This window comes from Lonchura striata, chromosome 10 (genome assembly GCF_050655825.1).
Source record: "Lonchura striata isolate lonStrDom1 chromosome 10, ASM5065582v1, whole genome shotgun sequence".
Lineage (NCBI taxonomy): Eukaryota > Metazoa > Chordata > Aves > Passeriformes > Estrildidae > Lonchura > Lonchura striata.
This window is the reverse complement of record NC_140712.1, coordinates 10,219,811-10,237,639: the sequence shown is the minus strand read 5'-3', so window position 1 is coordinate 10,237,639 and position 17,829 is coordinate 10,219,811. Positions and strand designations below refer to the sequence as shown.

At 39.2% G+C, this 17,829-nt stretch overlaps 1 protein-coding gene across 8 annotated transcripts in view; it reads left to right on the top strand.

Moving 5' to 3' along the window:
* Positions 1-16,438: 16,438 nt before the first annotated feature.
* Positions 16,439-17,829, top strand: part of TJP1 (tight junction protein 1) — a 158,134-nt gene continuing 156,743 nt past the window's right edge. For all 8 annotated transcript variants that reach the window (XM_021532016.4, XM_021532013.4, XM_021532011.4 and 5 more), the window contains exon 1: positions 16,439-16,823. In XM_021532016.4, the coding sequence (XP_021387691.2) occupies positions 16,657-16,823 (167 nt within the window). In that variant the 5' untranslated portion in view covers positions 16,439-16,656. The remainder of the gene's footprint in view (positions 16,824-17,829) is intronic.

Genomic DNA, 17,829 nt, shown 5'->3' with positions numbered 1-17,829 from the left:
CACAGAATATCTTAAATATGTTTTCTGATAGATCTGGGGCAGCAAAGCCCTTCTGGACATTTATCTCTGAAATTACATTGAGAGGAATAAACAGCTGTCGGGAATATAAATGCTAACTCATCAGAATGCTGACTCAGTGCTGTAGAAATCAAAATATGTTCATCTACTGCAGAGGTAACATGTCATATACCAACTAGACTTATTTTATCTTGGCCAACTATAAAACCAGTTGAACAAAAATGCCTGAACAGGGGAGTGGAAATCAAATTACAAATGGGAATAATTTTAAGTTCCTTCTAAAGATCTGCCATATGACTGTAAAAATAGAGTTATAGAATAGTTAGGGTTGGAAGGGACCTTTTAAAGGTCATCTAATCCAAAACTCCTGCAGACCAGGTTACTCAGAGCCCCATCCTGCCTGACTCTGACTGTTTCCAGGGACAGGGCATCTACCACCTCACCTGGCAACCTGTGCCAGTGTTTCATCACCCTCACTGTAAAAAATTCCTTTCTTCTATGTAATCTAAATTGACCCTCCTTCAGTTAAAGCCATTGCCCCTTGTCCTATCACAACAGGCCTTGCTAAAAAGCTTTTCCCCATCAAATAACCCCAAAAGTAAGCATCATAGTCAGGATTTGTTTGTTGATCACCTTCAGTGGCAAACCCCCCTACTCCTCTAGGACAAGAATTGTCTTTTGAATTATCATGTGATTTAAGGTCCACTTCTGCTTTCTCTGCAAGTAATAGAATTTCTTTGTTTTATTGAAGCAGGATTTAGCAATGAAGGGCCTGAGTCCTCTGCAATGCCATACTAATGCTTAATGCCCCATTAGAGAAATTGGTCCAATTTTGATACTAAGTATGAGCTGAATTCTAGTGACTTTTTGCACTAAGATTTAAGGGTGGAAATCTGTTTCAGGAGAAAATTATTGTATTTTACTAAATATACTAACCTAAATCTCATAGAAGGATGAGCACCTGGTTCTCTGGATATGTACTCTGCCATAGGTCCTGCAGCAATGCTGCAAAGGAAGAAGTTGCTTTTCAGAAGTATGACCCTGGGCATTACTCAGCAATGATGGCCGTCAAAGGGAAAGAGCAAAGCACAGCAAAAAAAATTATTCTGAAATACGATATTAAAGCTGAAATGTATTTTCACTGAAAAACCCCTACCCCTCTGCAAAAAAGAGAATCTAAAAGCAGAAAATCTTAAGCACTTCACACAATGAAATCTTTCTAAAGATAAAGATGACAGAATAGAGCTCAATTACTTAAAGGAATCAAAATATTCATAGAGACACACTACAGCACAAAAGTATAGACTTCCATTTTTAATTTTGTAACCTCAAGCTTAATTCTTTATTCGTTTCAACTCTTCAAGCAATCAGAATTTCTCAAGTCAGAATCTTTCCAGGCAGCTGAATTTCTCTGCTGGGCTCCCTGATCCTGTGACATCTTTGTCATGCCCAAGTTATTGTGCAGTTTCACAAGGGAGCCCTGGTTCTGCAAAACCCAATCCAGAGGCATTGTTTTATTGCCCTAGGTAAAGCAGTCTTGTTGCGTAAACGGAGTGAAATTTTCCCTGTACTGGCATGTTAGGCCTTCTGGTTCCAAATCATCCAGCTGTAACTAATCTGTTATGTAGCTAGTATCTCTTCGTGCTGTATGATCTTTGAGCAGCCAACATTTCTGCATATTTTTATGCATCAGCATGCTTAATAACCTGTAACATTATAAAATACACATGCGGATATTACAGAACAAGACCACAGCTTGAACCTACTTAAGACCACATCTACTTTTGGTTTGAGAATTTACTTAGTCAAGGTATTCAATTTTGGACATATTTTGTTAAAAATCTGTGAAGCAACTTTTAGCTTTTAGTTACTTTAAAATAATTACCATAACTTACAATTTTTACTTATCCTTAATATATTTAGTCTCCTTATAAAAAAAAAAAATGAAACTCCCTTCACATAATTTTCTTTTCCATTTTTTTTATTGCTATAGTCTTACAAGAAAAGGTTAAAAGGAACTTTTTCTTATTACACTCATAGGTACAATATCTCCAATCTTGCCTCTTAAACTTCCTGACTTATGAAAGATTTGGTGGTTTCAGAGGTGGTTATCTCACCCAGACTTTCACATCTGGCACTAGTATCAGCACAGATAGAAATAATCTGAAGCAATTTAACCTTGCATTCGAATTGCAGCGTCTGTTAACAGCCTTTCTTCAGCTGTTCTACTTCCAAATTAGCTTAGGATTTCTTATGTCATGGTAGTTCTAATCCTTCTAGTTAGAGGCATGTTATCCAGTGGCAGCCCCAGGACTAGATTTACATCTTATCTGCAAACATTCTTGCTGCAGAATTCAAGAAAAATGATGGATTTGTGTTTATTTTATATTAACAGCTTCATTTTCATTGCTGCTATAAATACATATGTAATAGTGGTTTATTTCTGAAACAGATTTTTACCTTGAGAAGTCCTGCAAAATTTAACTTTATTTCTGCAGAATTGGCCCACAGATTCTGATCCTGTAGTTTATCTTTCTTGTTTGTATTTGACAGTAAGCTTTGGATTTGCTACCAATCTCAGTGAGACAAGGCTCCTCAGAGCACTGCCTGGATGACACAATTCTCTTCCATCTTTCCTCTTGACTTTCTACTGCTCCTTTAATTTACCTCTTGCAGTTGTGAAACTATAAGAGTTTCATAAATTTTCCAGGCTCCCTCAACCTTCTGTTGTGAACTTTCTGTTCTGAATTTCAGATTCTCTATATCAAGTTTATTCTCTATCCCTTTGGCAATCTGGTCTCTCCTGGGAACATATACCTTGGGAAATTTTACCCTGCACAAGAACAGTTAATGACTGCCCAGTCTCAGCTCTTGCACTTCCATTTGAGACTCTGGGTTATGCAGTAATGAAGCCTGATTAAGTATGGTTGGAACTATGTGATACTTCTGTACAATAAAAATACAGATCGAACATCATTATTTCGGATCAGCTCCTCAAATAAATCTGTTGCCTTAGATCTTTCCTTCTTTAAAAGCAGTTTTTCTTTAAAACAAATTAGTCTTTTGAATAGGAAACAAGGTTCATACTGACTAAGGTCTGACTCTAATCTTTTTGTGATAGCCGTCTTTAAATCCAGCAAACAAAACTCTCAATGTAAACTCTCTGAATAATAGGACTGCCAGTGCCGCAGGATAATAAAAGCCTGGCACAGAGACATTCCTGTCATGGAGAATGTTTGGTTGTTGCATTAACTAATAACAATAGATTAATTAATCAGTTTGCTTTTCTTCATTGCCAGCCTGGTAGACTGTGATTAAGTTCTCTACTGCTGGTCATGTTGAGGAGTTAATTTTTGTCTTACTGGCCAATATGTCTATTTTTCTTTTGCCAATACAATCCTCAATCTAGTCTTGGGTCTCCATAGGCATCTCCCTATAAGTGTTACACTTGCTCTGAAGAACTGTGTCAGAACAGCCACAGTCTCTCTTGGGAGGCATTTGATCATTCTTTGTATCTAGATCACTTAAAATCTTCAAAGACCAGCTGTACCTGGGTATTAACGCTCTTTCAGAACCATATGCTTCCCTTCTGCACAAAGCCCATTTAAGGGGGACACTTACATAAAAATCTTGCTGCAAATTATTGCTACTTGCTCCTTCTGTAGGGGATAAAGGATAAGGAACAAGTGGGAACACATGATTTTAATCAACCCATGGAGGGCATAAGAAAGCCTATGGGACATCTAAACATAGCTAGAGTTTTTCCCTCTCTTCCTCAAACCCTCCTCCAAAGTAATGGTAAACACTGCCTGCTAATAACCCTGCCTGTTCAGCTAAGAAGAAATACACATAGTACTTTTGGAACCAGGCACAGCTTTTTTGCTTGATGTGTTTCTCAGCTGCAGAATTCAGAATGCTATATTACTGCTACAGGATGCTATATTACTGCTATCTGTTGCTACAGGCAGCATACAGACATATGATGGCTACCTGATAAAGAAACACTAGATTACACATTTAGCCCACTCTGCAGAAGTTTGAAACATATTTTACATATGGCTTTGGCCCACTGGTTTCCTCTACTTTTCACAAGCAAATATGCCATTATTATTAGTAGAAACACAGCAAAATAAAGGCAATATGCAGTAGGCAGGCACAAGACGATAATTTAAGTTCAATTTCAAAGTTGTCTAATTTCCTGGGTTTGTTAATCTCTTTAGTATTATTCTCTTATTCTTCATGTGAATTTCCTTAAAACTTTACAAAGCTATTACTAATACCTAGGTGAGAGGATATATTCCTTCTATAAACAAATGCAAAAAAGTAGCAATCTTTATAAACCACATGTAAACCTTGTTCATACAAATAGCTCAATTATATGGTTCCATTAATTATTCAGAAGATTACATAAAACTGACATGTGCAAATCAGGTGAGGGTTGCGTCTTTCTTCTCTGGGTTGACAAGAGTGAGAATAATTATATGTACCACAGTAACTAGCAGTGCCTGGTAAATAAAGTGAAATTACAGAATGAAGAATAATAACTGGGGAGGGGTGAGTTTGCTTCTTCCAGTTGTTGGCTGTATGTCAAATGCACAGCACAATTTATGAGTAACTTCAGCATTGCTGCTGCTGCAAAAAATGGAAGACAGCATTGTCACTTTGTGTAGGTGATACAAGATGAATTTGTTCTTTGCAAAATACTTGCAACAGACTCCAAAGGAAAAATCTGCTTATGATATTGGAGAGGGAAACATCAAAAAAGAAAGCACATCACAAGCTAGCAACAAATACCATGAAAATGTCTCAAGATGTCTCAATACTGGGCCTGCAGAAGGAGTTAAGATGAAATCTACAGTGCTTTTATATGGGTTGTTTCCTTACTAGTCTCTTTCTATTCAATGCTAGCCAGAAAACATGTGAAGAACCAGAATGTTTCATCAAGAAGAAGAGACTATGAAGATTGAGATAACATTTATAGCCAATTCCTCCAGAAATTCACCACTCTTGAGGTTGGAGCTACTCACCTTTATACTCCTTCATAAATGCTCATATAAGAGATGACAGAAATGCAAATGAGATTCTATGCATTATATTTAATTTTATCTTATAATAGTCTTAGAATCCTAGCCATGACCTTGAAAATTTGGTTGTATTTGTAATACAGTTCACCAGAGAGAAGCTGAGCTTCAACAGCATCAGATTTTTATGAGATGTCAGATGTCTGCATCAAGTAGGATGACAAGTAGCTGAGAAATGACATTGGTGCTACCCTAATCTTAAATCCATCAAAAGAAAAAACTTCCTTGCAACCAGAATAGCATCAGAATACTTATCTACTACCTTTTTTCTTTGCTACTGGCCAACTCTATTTCACTGCTATGCTGATGATTTTTCTTGGTGTGTTTTCCAGCCATTAGAAATTTTTCAGATTTGAATTGTATAAGAGATTTTAATGTTTAATTCTGGTGGAATAGCATTATTTTGTCAAAATTTACAGAAGTCAGTAGGAATTAAATAGATAAATGCCTTTGATCAGGTAACCAGGTAAAAGGTGCAATTCAATACCAACAGCTATACTTTCAGAAGTTGCAGTTGAAGAGATAATTTAAGAATAATGCATCTTACTGAGAGATGTGATCATATGAAATTACAGGAAGGCAAAAGCAGAGCCTCTTTTGTTCACAGTGTAGATATCACAGAAGTAACATTTCATAAATGCTCAAGACAGATGGTATGTATGTTTTTGGCATAAGATAACCAGAAACATCTATTGAATGGAGTGGATCCAATATCATGTGATGCACCTTAATCTTTGGCTTCAGGTTCACAGGAAACCTTCCCTCTGAACAGTTGCAGAGCTTGTGATTTATTGCTGCTGTCACAGTGATGTGCACAGATCACCAGACTCTATGTGTTTTGCAGTGACTACTTGCAAGTGTTGGTATTTTTGCTTTGTTCCTACAAACACTATGTCTTCTGTCTTCTACAGAGACCTGTGTTTTCTTTAGTGTCAGTGTACTCTGATACACATTCAAACTGGCAGCACTGAAAAATACTATCTCCAGCCACTGCAAGATCACTCCCAATAAGTGGAACATCATTGCTTTTGGCTACATGAGCCCATAAGAAGCTTGATTTTGTTAATTCCATTTGAATATTCATTGCTGTTTATTCGTTCTGTTATGTGGTCACTGCTTAATTCATTCTATTTGGTCATCACTGAGGTCCAGCAAAGATTTTGAGGAGGAATATCACACTAGATTTGTGTGAGAAATCGGCTGGGTTTTTTTAGAGAAGTTCTCTAGCTTCTGTAGTGTTTGTGTCTTTCATAAGGGAGTGAGACCAATGAAAAGGTGCTTCAGCTGCCTGGCCACTTGTCTGGAAGATAAGTGCAGTGAGTTTGAGAATGTCCTTGGTCATTATCCATTAAGCAATGGTCTTTTTTCTGTGTTCTAGCTTTCAAATCTCAGTAGTGTTGCAGATGGTTCTGAGGAAGAGGTTGCACTACTGCAATAAAATGAACTGATTTGCTGAGATGTTCAGGGTGCCAGGAGAGATCTCTATTCATGGCTCTTATAGCTAATCTTCAAAATAATTTGTACATTATTAAAAACATTTCAAAGGAAAAACACCTGGGGTTCTTTAACTAAAAACAAACAAACAAAACAAAAACAAATACAACACACCAGAGTTTTATTTTCATTTTTGTTGCATCCTCTCTTGCTGCTCCAAAGTCTGGAGAGCCAATGAATAGCTCCCAGGAAACCACAGTATTAAGAACCAGTCAGTTTTGTAACTGCTTGGGTGCTCTTTACATGCAGATGGTGGGCAAATTGATTAGCTGGCAAGAGAACAAGTGAGCTCTCAAACCTGCTAGTGTGTAATGAGAGAAAAAAAAAAGTGGTAGGTTATAGTGAAAAGAGTAATTATCCTGTAACTGCTAACATGGTGCACGCTGCCATTGCAGCAGTGCAGATCACAGCATGACACATCTCAGGACAGACACAATCCAGGTCACCTTCAGGAAATCACTTGTCAGAAATACTGTTCCCAGCACTCACCAAAATGTGTGGATTGGGTGATGCTACCAGACCCTCACATGGTATAAATGATCACTTCCGGGTGGCCTTGTTATTTTATGTCAGATCCCAACATGGTCTTTCTTTTTCTTTCAAAGCTCCAATCAAACATTTTAAATAAATAGAGGCAAACTAAGGGAAAGGAGAGAGAGTATGTTGAAATATAACTTTGTTTCATATCTTTTGCTAATTTATTTTAGAAATAAGATAGGAAGTAGAGATATTGCAGTATCAGAGAATAATAATGCAATGATCAATTTTAAATTGGACAAATAAAATGTCCAAGAGTATTGTACAGGCTTCTGTTTTTTTAATATCTAAAACCAAGCAAGGGAAAAATTATATAAAGGAGAAAAATGTTACAAAAACTGCCATATCAGCAAAATCTAAGTCTATTTACATTATCAGACAAAACCTTACCAGTGCATTATTTGTGTTATTCTTCTGCTTAAAACCAAGTGACTGACTCACACCACACCCCAGAACGCAAATCCAAAACTTTGTACTCTTTTCAAAGGGGCCAATGGCAAATTTCTTAATTGCCCCCATTTTCTCTTTTGCTGTTCATGCTTTCCCCAGAATGGAAGGCCCTATGCAATTTGATAGTGTAACATCAGGAATGCCATAAAGGCAGTTTTATTTTTATACTGGGAAAATGAAAAAAAAAATTGGTCTACTCACAGCAAATTTGGAGCCAGATCATCTATGCCAAAAGTAGCAATAACTGCAGTGTATAAAAGAAGCTAGAATTGATTGTGTCTTCTCTAAAGCAGAGGACAGAGATTTGCTTATTTGATATTAAAATCTGGTTTGTAGCAAGATTGTTGATCTGCACATGAATTTTTATTGTTTATAAATAACTGACTAGAATCTAGAAAAGTCTTGACACTGGTTAGTAAAAGACAGATGAATCTAAATCCCTTATGCATTCAATGCAGTAAAAAAATGCTTGACATTAAAAATGACATGTATCTAGTATTAACAGACCTGTTTTTCTTTCTATCATATTAGATAATCTTGAAAGAAACTAAAAATGTTTTATATTCTTCATTTGCATACACCTGAAAGAATGGCATATCTTAAATTTTTTTCACATTGAAAATATTGGTCCAAATTAATATAAAATATTTCTAATAAAACAAAGTTGAATTGGGATACCCAGACACTCTCTGAAGCCAGGCTTTCGTAAATTGAAACATTTCAAAATTTTGGCTCAAGAGTTCCTTGAGGCTGATTTTTATCTCTCTCATGTCTCTATTTTTTTATATATATAACCCCCCTTCACATGCACATCCTTAATGGGAGAGCTCTGTCTAACTGGAGTAAGTGCTACCACTGCTGCTTTCTCAAAATTAACAAGTCAGTGGCTAAAAGACCAGATAATGCAGATTCTTAGCCACATGAATAATTTTTGTTCTTAAAAGTATTCATACTTAGACTTTGAAAGCTTTGTAGATGCACACTGTGAGCCAGTAGTGCATTTTGAATCTCCAGTAGGATAGGGTGCCATGGCACTGGGGATGGCATCAGCTAATTACTGATGACAACAAAAGTGACATCCTAGGAACCAGCCCTTCACCCCACTGGGTTCAGGCTGATTCTTCCACCATGTGGAGTCACAGATAATCACAAAAAAAAAAAAAAAAAAAAATCCCTGCAGCATCAAAGCTTTTGCTATTACATTTAGCTATATTCTAAGTTAGCTTTTCACTTCCTAATTTCCACCTGTTAGGCTTCATTTGTGTATTTTATGTTTTATGATCTATGAGAATGTTATGAGCGGCAGGTATATAACAGTATAATCATCTGGGAAACAGATCTGAAATCTGAACCAAATTTCATGTAGGTTTCACTACACTGGAATTACAGGAACATTTGGGGTATACTAATACTGATAAATATTGAGCACTTAGTTTATTCATCTATATTATAAAAATCTTGTTTATCACTATTTTACCATTTTTACTTTTTGTTTTCATGATATCTTTTATTTGGACAGGACAATGAAAAGAGTAGCTTGTAGTCCATAATTTTTAAAAATTGTTTGTTGTTAGTTCCACTTCTTTCCAGGCCATAAAAGAGAAATTATTGAACACTAATAACAGTTTTTGGGTTGAATTGTTTTATTACAGTTGTGTGAAAAATAAAAGAATCTGATTAAAATCAGACTTAGCAAGATTTTTAAAGCATTTGAATAATTACCATAAACAATATCCCTGTAATGAACACCACTGACATTTTTTATTCTTTTCATAGTAGATTACTGTATACTTGCCTCTAATGATAGCAAATCCTATTACATTCATTTTCATTGTACTGCTAATCTGATTAAAATAGTTTAACATTAACAGTCATACACATGATAATGAGAACAGCTTTACACACTCTAAGCTTTATACAGTCTAATGAGAACAACTTTCTTCTTGAAAGTGAAAAATGGTTTTAAGTCTTCAAATACACAACTAGAGATATAAAACTGTCTTCAACTCAGATTATAAACAATTTCAATACATTCAGGAAACATCCAGGCAACCTTCAGACTTATAGCTCATGAATGTGGAAACATTCCTATCAGCATTTAATTAGAGATATAAAAGATGCTAAATAAGGCTCTGAATTTATAAATTTAATATTTATAGTCTTGTAAATAAATTATAGTTAAGACATTTTTATTTATAACATAAAGATAATTTCTAAAATTAGGCATGTTTATAAATTTTGGCAAGAAAAATGCCTTACATTTTAGTAATACTCTCTGTCACTTGGATCTGCTTATCCTGATGTGTACTATTGAACTGAACAGAAAAGGGACAAGGTAAACAAGCAGCTTTTCTAGACAACTGAGTACAACCACATGAAATGGTCCTCATTCCAGATTTTTCACAGTGGTTCTATAACACAACTATCACAGCAGTTCAGGCAGCCATATTTCTTTCTCAGCCTGTGATATTCTGAATTTTTGTTTTTCAGAATTTTACACTCTTCCTCTGGGGAACAGTAATTATCCCCTGCTTTTCACAATCTTATTTTCTTTTAACTGTCGTGTGCTTGGAGACTTGCCCATCAGGCAGAGCATCTAAAATTGAAAGCTATTAACAACTCTACATCCCAAAATCATAGCAAGGTCTGATCACACCTCACCTCAGAGTTACAGAGCCTTGTAGCTCTACACAGTTAGCAAGATTAATTAATTAGATCTTTGTATTGCAGATGGCAGTCTACTCCTTAGAATCTTTTTTGGGAAGCAATGTTACTTATGCTTCTCTTTCTTTGCATCTCACACTGAAATTGTATGCTTGGTGATTTCTTCCCTCCAGTAGTTTTCTACATGAATAAGCCGTATCAGAGAGCACTAATGGAATTCATGCATATGCTTATTTTTTTCTACATTAAGCTTATTTTATCCTGTGAGAGGGTCATGCTTGTCAGGCATAATGTGATATTTGGATAATTTTGACTTCGGGTGGTTTTTGTTTTTGTTTTTTACAGATTAAAATCTTAGCATTACAAGCTTGCAAGGAACTGGCATATCTAAAACCACTGGACACTGGCAGTACAAGTCCACTTTGGTCTAGCCTGAATTCTTCACTTTAATAGTATTCTTATTTCTGCAATAACTTAAAATTTGCTTGTAATAGTATAAAGCAATTCCACATCAGACTTGATAGAACAGCACTAACACTCTTTGTATGGAAAAACACTTCTAATGTCCTAACTGTAATGAAACAGGTATACTTGCTTGCAAGTTTCTTGTAAATACTTCAATTTCTTCATCTAGAAAACTCTTTCTTCTTGATAATCCACAGTAAAGTTATTTATTCTGCGAAGAAATTATCTTAAAATAATCTCTTCTTCTGAGAAAATAAGGTGAACATTCTTTCCTTCCAAAGCAAAATTATTCACCTCTTTTTTATTTTGGCAGCCCAAATAAATGACCAGGATGAACAGTTTCAGAAAATGAAAGCTAGATTTAAATTACTGTGTCAGGTCATTACTGTTCCCACTTGGGCCACCAGTCAAGCCAGCATATCATGAAGGCACTTCAAAGAAATGTGAAAACTTCCCTTTGTGTACATGGTCAATTACGCAGTAAAATGCCATAGGAAAATTCCTTCAAGCATTTCTGTTTATTTTTTATGATGGTACTGTATGTATCTTTAGACATACATTTATATAATCTTCACTTAACATGTATTTTATGAAAAAAACAATAAGAGACAAGAAAAAACCCTTTGCATTATATTCAATAAATACATTAATGTGATTACAAAGAAGCCCTAGTAGTTCAGAAAAAGTCACAGAATTATGTATTTTAAATGCAGCTGGGAAACATACAAACACACACTTTTTGCTTACTTAGGAGGAGGGAGAAAATAACCCCAGAGTCATTGCATTTGATAAACTTGTAGATTCTAAGGAATTGTTTTGTCTTTGACAGATATGAGTCCTCTCTTTTTCCTTTTGGAAAGAAAATAGAAGCTGTAACAAGTTTACAGATGGCAGATTGAAATAGCAAGGAAGTTGTTACAGTCACTTTAATGGAAATCTTTATTAATATTATTACTATCATTGACTACCTATACAAATTCACATTACTAACAACTCCTGCAGAAAAAAACCTTCCTTAGTAAATAGGAACATTTTGATTAAATTAGAGATGGAGATCAGCCAACTAATGTAATGTTTTAATGTCACTACTGTATTCCATCAGTCTGCAACTCTGTCACTTTACCAACTGAACTGTGTAAATAGTTCTCAAATAGTTTTAAATACCACAGAAGCATAAACCATGACATGTATCAATATTTTTTTTATCACTCATTGGAATAAAAGTCAGCAAGGGTAACAGGTTCATCCTAAAAGTAAACAAAATGTTAATTCTTCAGCATACACGGTAGCCCAGTGTTGAGAACTATATGGACCAGATGACAGAATTTTATTAGAAGTGTCTGTTATATGCACAGTACAGCTAAAATTAAGACTATCTTAAGATTCAAATAAAAGAAGTTATTTAATATTCCAAGAAACCGGCAAGAAGTTTATTTAACATTTGATTTAGTTCTAATAAATTTTGCAAACCTAAAAATCAATGCAATTGAGTGCTTGAAATGTGCCATTAAGGTCTAATCTGCCCTCGGAATTTGCTGATGCAACCATTTTATTACTAATAAAGATGCCAGTTATTCTGGCTTTTTTTTTTTTATTTTTGCCAGACAGTAGCTTATACAGGTTTGTTGAACAAAACAAGCTACATCAGCAAATAAAAAGTGTTTTTGCTTGTTCACCAGCACAGCTATGCCAGTTAGAACTGCAGTTTCTTTTTCCTCGCATTCTTGAAGAAAAACATTATCTGAAGTAATTTAAGCATAGCCAAGACTAAAAGTGCATTTCTATAGTGTCCCCAAAGAGTCTTTTGAGTCAGACCTAAATTTCCCCTCATCCTGTGATCAGAGTCAAAACTGACACAGGTAAGAGTTTGAAAAGGATGGCAGCTAGTGACAGCTGGCACTAGAGGGTTGTGTGATGGGTTGATGATAAGGGGAGAAAGCAAGATAAGGTTCTGCAATCCCAGTGACAGGCTGGAAAATCAAATCTAAAGTCTGCAGGGGTAGATAATGCTGCAAAATCTTGCTTTGTACTCGCTGGAATCTCATATTTATGCTATCAATATTAAGATGGAAAAAATGAGAGGCACAACTTAGGATGAAAACAGCTTTGGACCACAATTATACTTCCTCAGTCTTAGCAGCTGATGGGAGCTCCTAAGGTTCAACTGCCTCAGTGGCACCCTCTGAGTTGCAGTGAGTTGGTCTCCTGCTGCTGACAACAGCCTAAAATCACCATAGCATGGGCCAAGACTGGCACACACACTGGCATTAAACTCTACCTTCTCAGGCTCCTTCAATCAATTCTCTGGATACACCACTGTCCTAGTGTAAACACACAATCATGAGTGGAGTTGTGCCAAGAGCACACACACTCAGTGTAGCAGTCATACACAACACTGCAGCTTGTAACTGTGAAAGAGCAGACTGTTCCTCTGAGCCAAGAGGTGCGTTGGAAGGTCATTCTGGAGACAGGCTTCAGAAGAGGCCAGGGAATCACAGACTGTAAGAAATAGATTATACAGCTTGTTCTAAGGTGAAGTCTGCAGCTGAGTTAACTGAGCAAATAAAATTAAGAAATTAATATGGTTCTGCTTGGCTTGTACTGAAAAAAATGCCATGAAACAGCTACATTAACCTAATAGGAATTGAATTGTTTTTAAAACACACACTAGGTTCAAAAGGTGCTTCAGCTTTCTTCAGTGGAAAGTATATTCTGTTAGACAGAATGGGTTTGGTGGAGAACAGCAAATAGCATTAGAGAGCCTCCCTTGCACAGATGTCTACCTCAGAAATTTTGGTCTTAGCTCAGCAAATGGTTGTGTGCAGGCCCGTGAGATAACAGTGGGATGTCTGGAAGTTACTGATTGACTGCTGTTAAAAATAGCCTGTTCGTCTAAAAGGCAAGAAAGACAGGATCTTTTTACTCTTTTAGCATACAAGTAAAACATTGGTGCTTAAAGCAAGATATTCTGAAAGGCAATATATAATGGAGCCACACTAAGAAGGAATAGACACAACAGAAAGAATGGCAATTAAACTAGAGGATAAAATGTCTTCATTAATAACTTGTTTTTATCTCTGTAATGCACATCAAGAAGTACAGAAGATAATGCATAAAATGGACATAAGTTAATTTGTTAATGCCAGATGGATAGAATATAATAGTTGAAAACTATAGAGCTAAATTTGGAATAGCTGTCATTATTCAGCAAATTTAAATAGATTTAAGAATCCCTATTGAATTAGGAATAGGATACACATCACAGACTTTTAAAGAAGTTTTGAATATACACCCATGCCCTACTCTAAGTCTATGCAAGGTATTGTCACATTTCTTAACCCTTTTGTAGATAAATACTTAAAGCAAATATATGTCCCAAACTTGCCAATGTGAAAATTAAAAAACAATCTTTTGAGCTTCTCTAATACACAGCTCCTTTACAAAGTAAAAATCTCTGGCAGCTTCTTCCAGATTTATCAGCTTTCAAATATACTTCAGTTCCCATATTCTTAGATTCTACAAAGATCTACAGAATTTTCACTACTACAACCAGATTAAGACTAGATTTTTTTGGGGAAGAATTTCTATACAAGATATATTTTTATAACTAACAGATGTTACATTCAAATATTTAATAATAACAAATAATATTCAATATTTAATCAAATACAATTTAATCATTATTTTAGTCAGCACTTCCTACCATTTTAAAGTATATATTATTTTCTTAATAGTAGTACACAAATGTAGATGACTACTTCAATTACAATGTCACCAGCCTTCTGTTAATCTTGTCAAGATCAAAACCCAGCCCACACTTACTCTTTTATGTGTGGGCAGCAAGAGTTTTTTCATCCAGCTAATGATGACTAGATACAAAGGAGAAAGCAACAGGTTTGTTTTAGGGTTCTTGGTTTTAAGGCAAAGTAAGATCCCTACAGGTTTTCAAACTAATTTGATATCCTGTGTATATAAGATATATACTTCCCAGTTAGTATACTAAGAACATTGTTTAAGTACAACAATTAATGCCAGCCCCTTAATCTTCCTAATCATTTCAAGTTAGCTATCCCTTGTTGCTTGTAATGCCTGAGCTCTTCAAAGTCAAAGTACCCATTAACAGTATCTTGAGCTGGAGCTGTACACGTTCACACTGGACATCAAGCTGCCATTTGAATTTTTTAAAGCATTTGTGATACAGACATTTGTTCACATCAGATTTCTTGGCTGAAAATGCAAGGTCATTGAACTCATTAACTACAGTAATGCAACTATTGTGTTTCCAATTAAAATCTCTGTGCTTGTTAAGTATTGCATTTATCTTCTTTGCTTCCTGTACAGTGAATAGGCCTAGGTAGAATGCAGCCTACTGCAGTCTCGAGGTATATATTATGCATTCACACACAAAAAAAATCACTGAAATGCTATATTATATTACAATTACAGTAATATTCACATTATTTCTTCCTAGCTGACAGTGCCACTTTAGGACCCCAACTCTCGGTAAGGATTACAACTCATACTATTCACATTATAGCAATTTAATGAAAATTTGTTACATCAGCATGGATTTGTTCTAATCTGCACTCTGCAAAATATCTAACTACATTATTAAACAGTGTATCCCAGACCAAAGTGTTTCCCACCAGCATTGGTCAACGTGTCCAGCTACCCCTCACTTCAGGGATGTTTGCACTGAGGGTTTCTGGTTGTATTGTACCAGGTGTTGGAATTTATTCCAAATGCACTTCTCAGACGCCACTGTCTTGTGCTGCTGTTAGTGCTGAGCTTGAGGAGGAAGGCACAGAACAGATTAAAGCCATGACAACTGTGTCACACCTGAGGCCACGACACAGCTACATGTTCAGCCATTTGTGCTTCAGCACCCGCCAGGTGGGCACCCCTCTGAAATAATCTAGCACTTTTAATTTGTTTTTATCACTATGTGATTCTCAAACACAGTTCAGTTGTTTTCCTCACATGGAAATAAAATTAAAAAGGGGCCGCCTTCCTGTTCCCTGCGGCCTGACCAGGGTTTTAGGTGCTCGGGGTGGCTCCTATGTCCCGCAGCGGGAGCTCCGCAGCCGCCCTGCTGAGGGACGCGGCGGGCCGCGCAGTGCCCTGGTGCTCAGCACGGCTGGCCTCCCCCTCAGCTCGCCCGCACCTATCCTCGCCTCACCCCACCTCCTGCTGACCTTCCCCTCACGGGGCCGCCCCGGCAGGCGATGAGGCGTTCGCCCCGCCGCTCGGTTACTGGGACCCCACAACCGACACCGTTAACGGGAGGGCGATTACAATAACATGGGGCTCCTCTAGGCGCTAATGGGATTAGAGGCCAGGCCGGCGGGGCGCGGGCAGCGCTGCGGCCATGGCGCGCCTCTGATGGCGGGAGGCCAGCGCGGCGGCTGCGCCTCATGGGCGGGGGCGGGATACCCCAGGTAACCGGGGAGGGCAGGGGGCGGGAGCGCCCCGGCGGCGGGCAGGGATGGTGGGGAAGGCCTGCTCGCCCCGGGGGCGAGGGGAGGCAGCGGTCGCCCAGAGATAGCCCAGGTGAGGAGAAGGCGAAGCAGGGGGGCCTGGTCGGGGGCGGGGAGCGAGGCGAGGATGAGGGAGGCGCGGCAGTGGGTCGGGGGAAAAGCGCGGGGGGCTGCGAGGAAAGGAGTGCGACAGCGGGAGGAGGAGAGGAGCGCGGGCCCGGGGGAGGGCAGAGCGCGGCGGGAGGCGGAGGAGAGCGTCAGCTGGAGCGGGGATAGCGGGAGCGCGGCGGGAGGCGGAGGAGGAGAGCGTCAGCTGGGGGCAGAGATAGAGGGAGTGCGGCAGGAGGAGGAGGAGAGCGTGAGCCGGGGGGGCAGAGAGAGAGGGAGCGCGGCAGGAGGAGGAGGAGGAGGAGGGGAAGAAGCGCGACGCAGGGACGGCAGATGCCTGGAAATAAAAATTTGATGATTGCATGCAGCGGCTGGAGAGACTCTGTCGGTGGCGGCGGCGGGGACGAGGCAGGGACAGGGGGGGCGACGGCAAAATGAAGTATCAGAAATACCTGACTGTCTTGCAGATGGCCATAGGGGTGACCGCCTCCAACAGGGGCAGTCTGATGCCCTTAAAGAGGAAGCTGTGGTGAGTAGGCACAAACGGGGCCGCGGGCACTGCGGGCCGGGCCGGGCCGAGCGCGGGCCGCGGCGGGACGGGCGGGCGCGGCGGCGGGGGGTCCCCGCCGACATGAGGGGCGCCGTGCCCAGACCCGGCCTGCGCCTCCCGGCCGGCATCGCCGGGCCACAAAGTTCCCGGCGGATTCGTCGCCAGCCGCATGGAGACGCCGGGAGGCGTCGGCGGTGCCGGCGGAGCTGTCCGCGGCCGGGGCAGGCTCCGCTGCCGCGGGGACGGCGCTGCCGGGGCCGGCGCGGCGGCAATGGCAGCGCGGGCTGAGGCGCGGGAGCGGCCCCGGCGGGGGCACCGCTTGCGTGACAGCCCGAGTGCCGCCGAGGTAGCGCAGTGTGCTCCCGCCCCGGGCTGTGCGGAGCGGTCCCAGTTCCCTGCCCCTGCTGCTGCTGACAGGTGTACCGAGAAAACGGGAACAAGGAGACGCAGGTCCAATAGATTAGTGAGCGCCAGACGTAGTGCTGTTCAAATACGGTCGTTTTAAACCCTGCGTTTCCTCTCACTGATTCTCACTCCTTTTGTGCTCGCTGATTGTGTGCTGAACTGATTTTTCTGGATGAATCAACAACATGTTATGAAAAATGTATTAAAGTATAGTGGTGTAATGTGGGTGAGTAGGGCACCGACAGGCGTATGGCACTGCAATACCCAGTCACTCGTGGGCGGGCAGGAGCCCACTGTTAGCTCCATGGGAGCAGCGGGATGTGTGTCATCAGCAGGGCAAGTCGTAAGGAGGAAAAATTGTCAGATCTTCTGCGATGTCAATCACTAATTTGTACACTGAGACTTTCTTACTGAAAATAACCAGGAGTAATATTGAGGTGGTAGTGGTCATACAGTTTTCTTTCACTGTACTTACCTGGCCCTAGTGAAGCAAAGTGAAGCATCAGAGAAGGCACGATAGGTCATTTTATTTAAACATAGATAGTTGGCAAATAAAAATATTTTCATGTCAGCAGCTGTA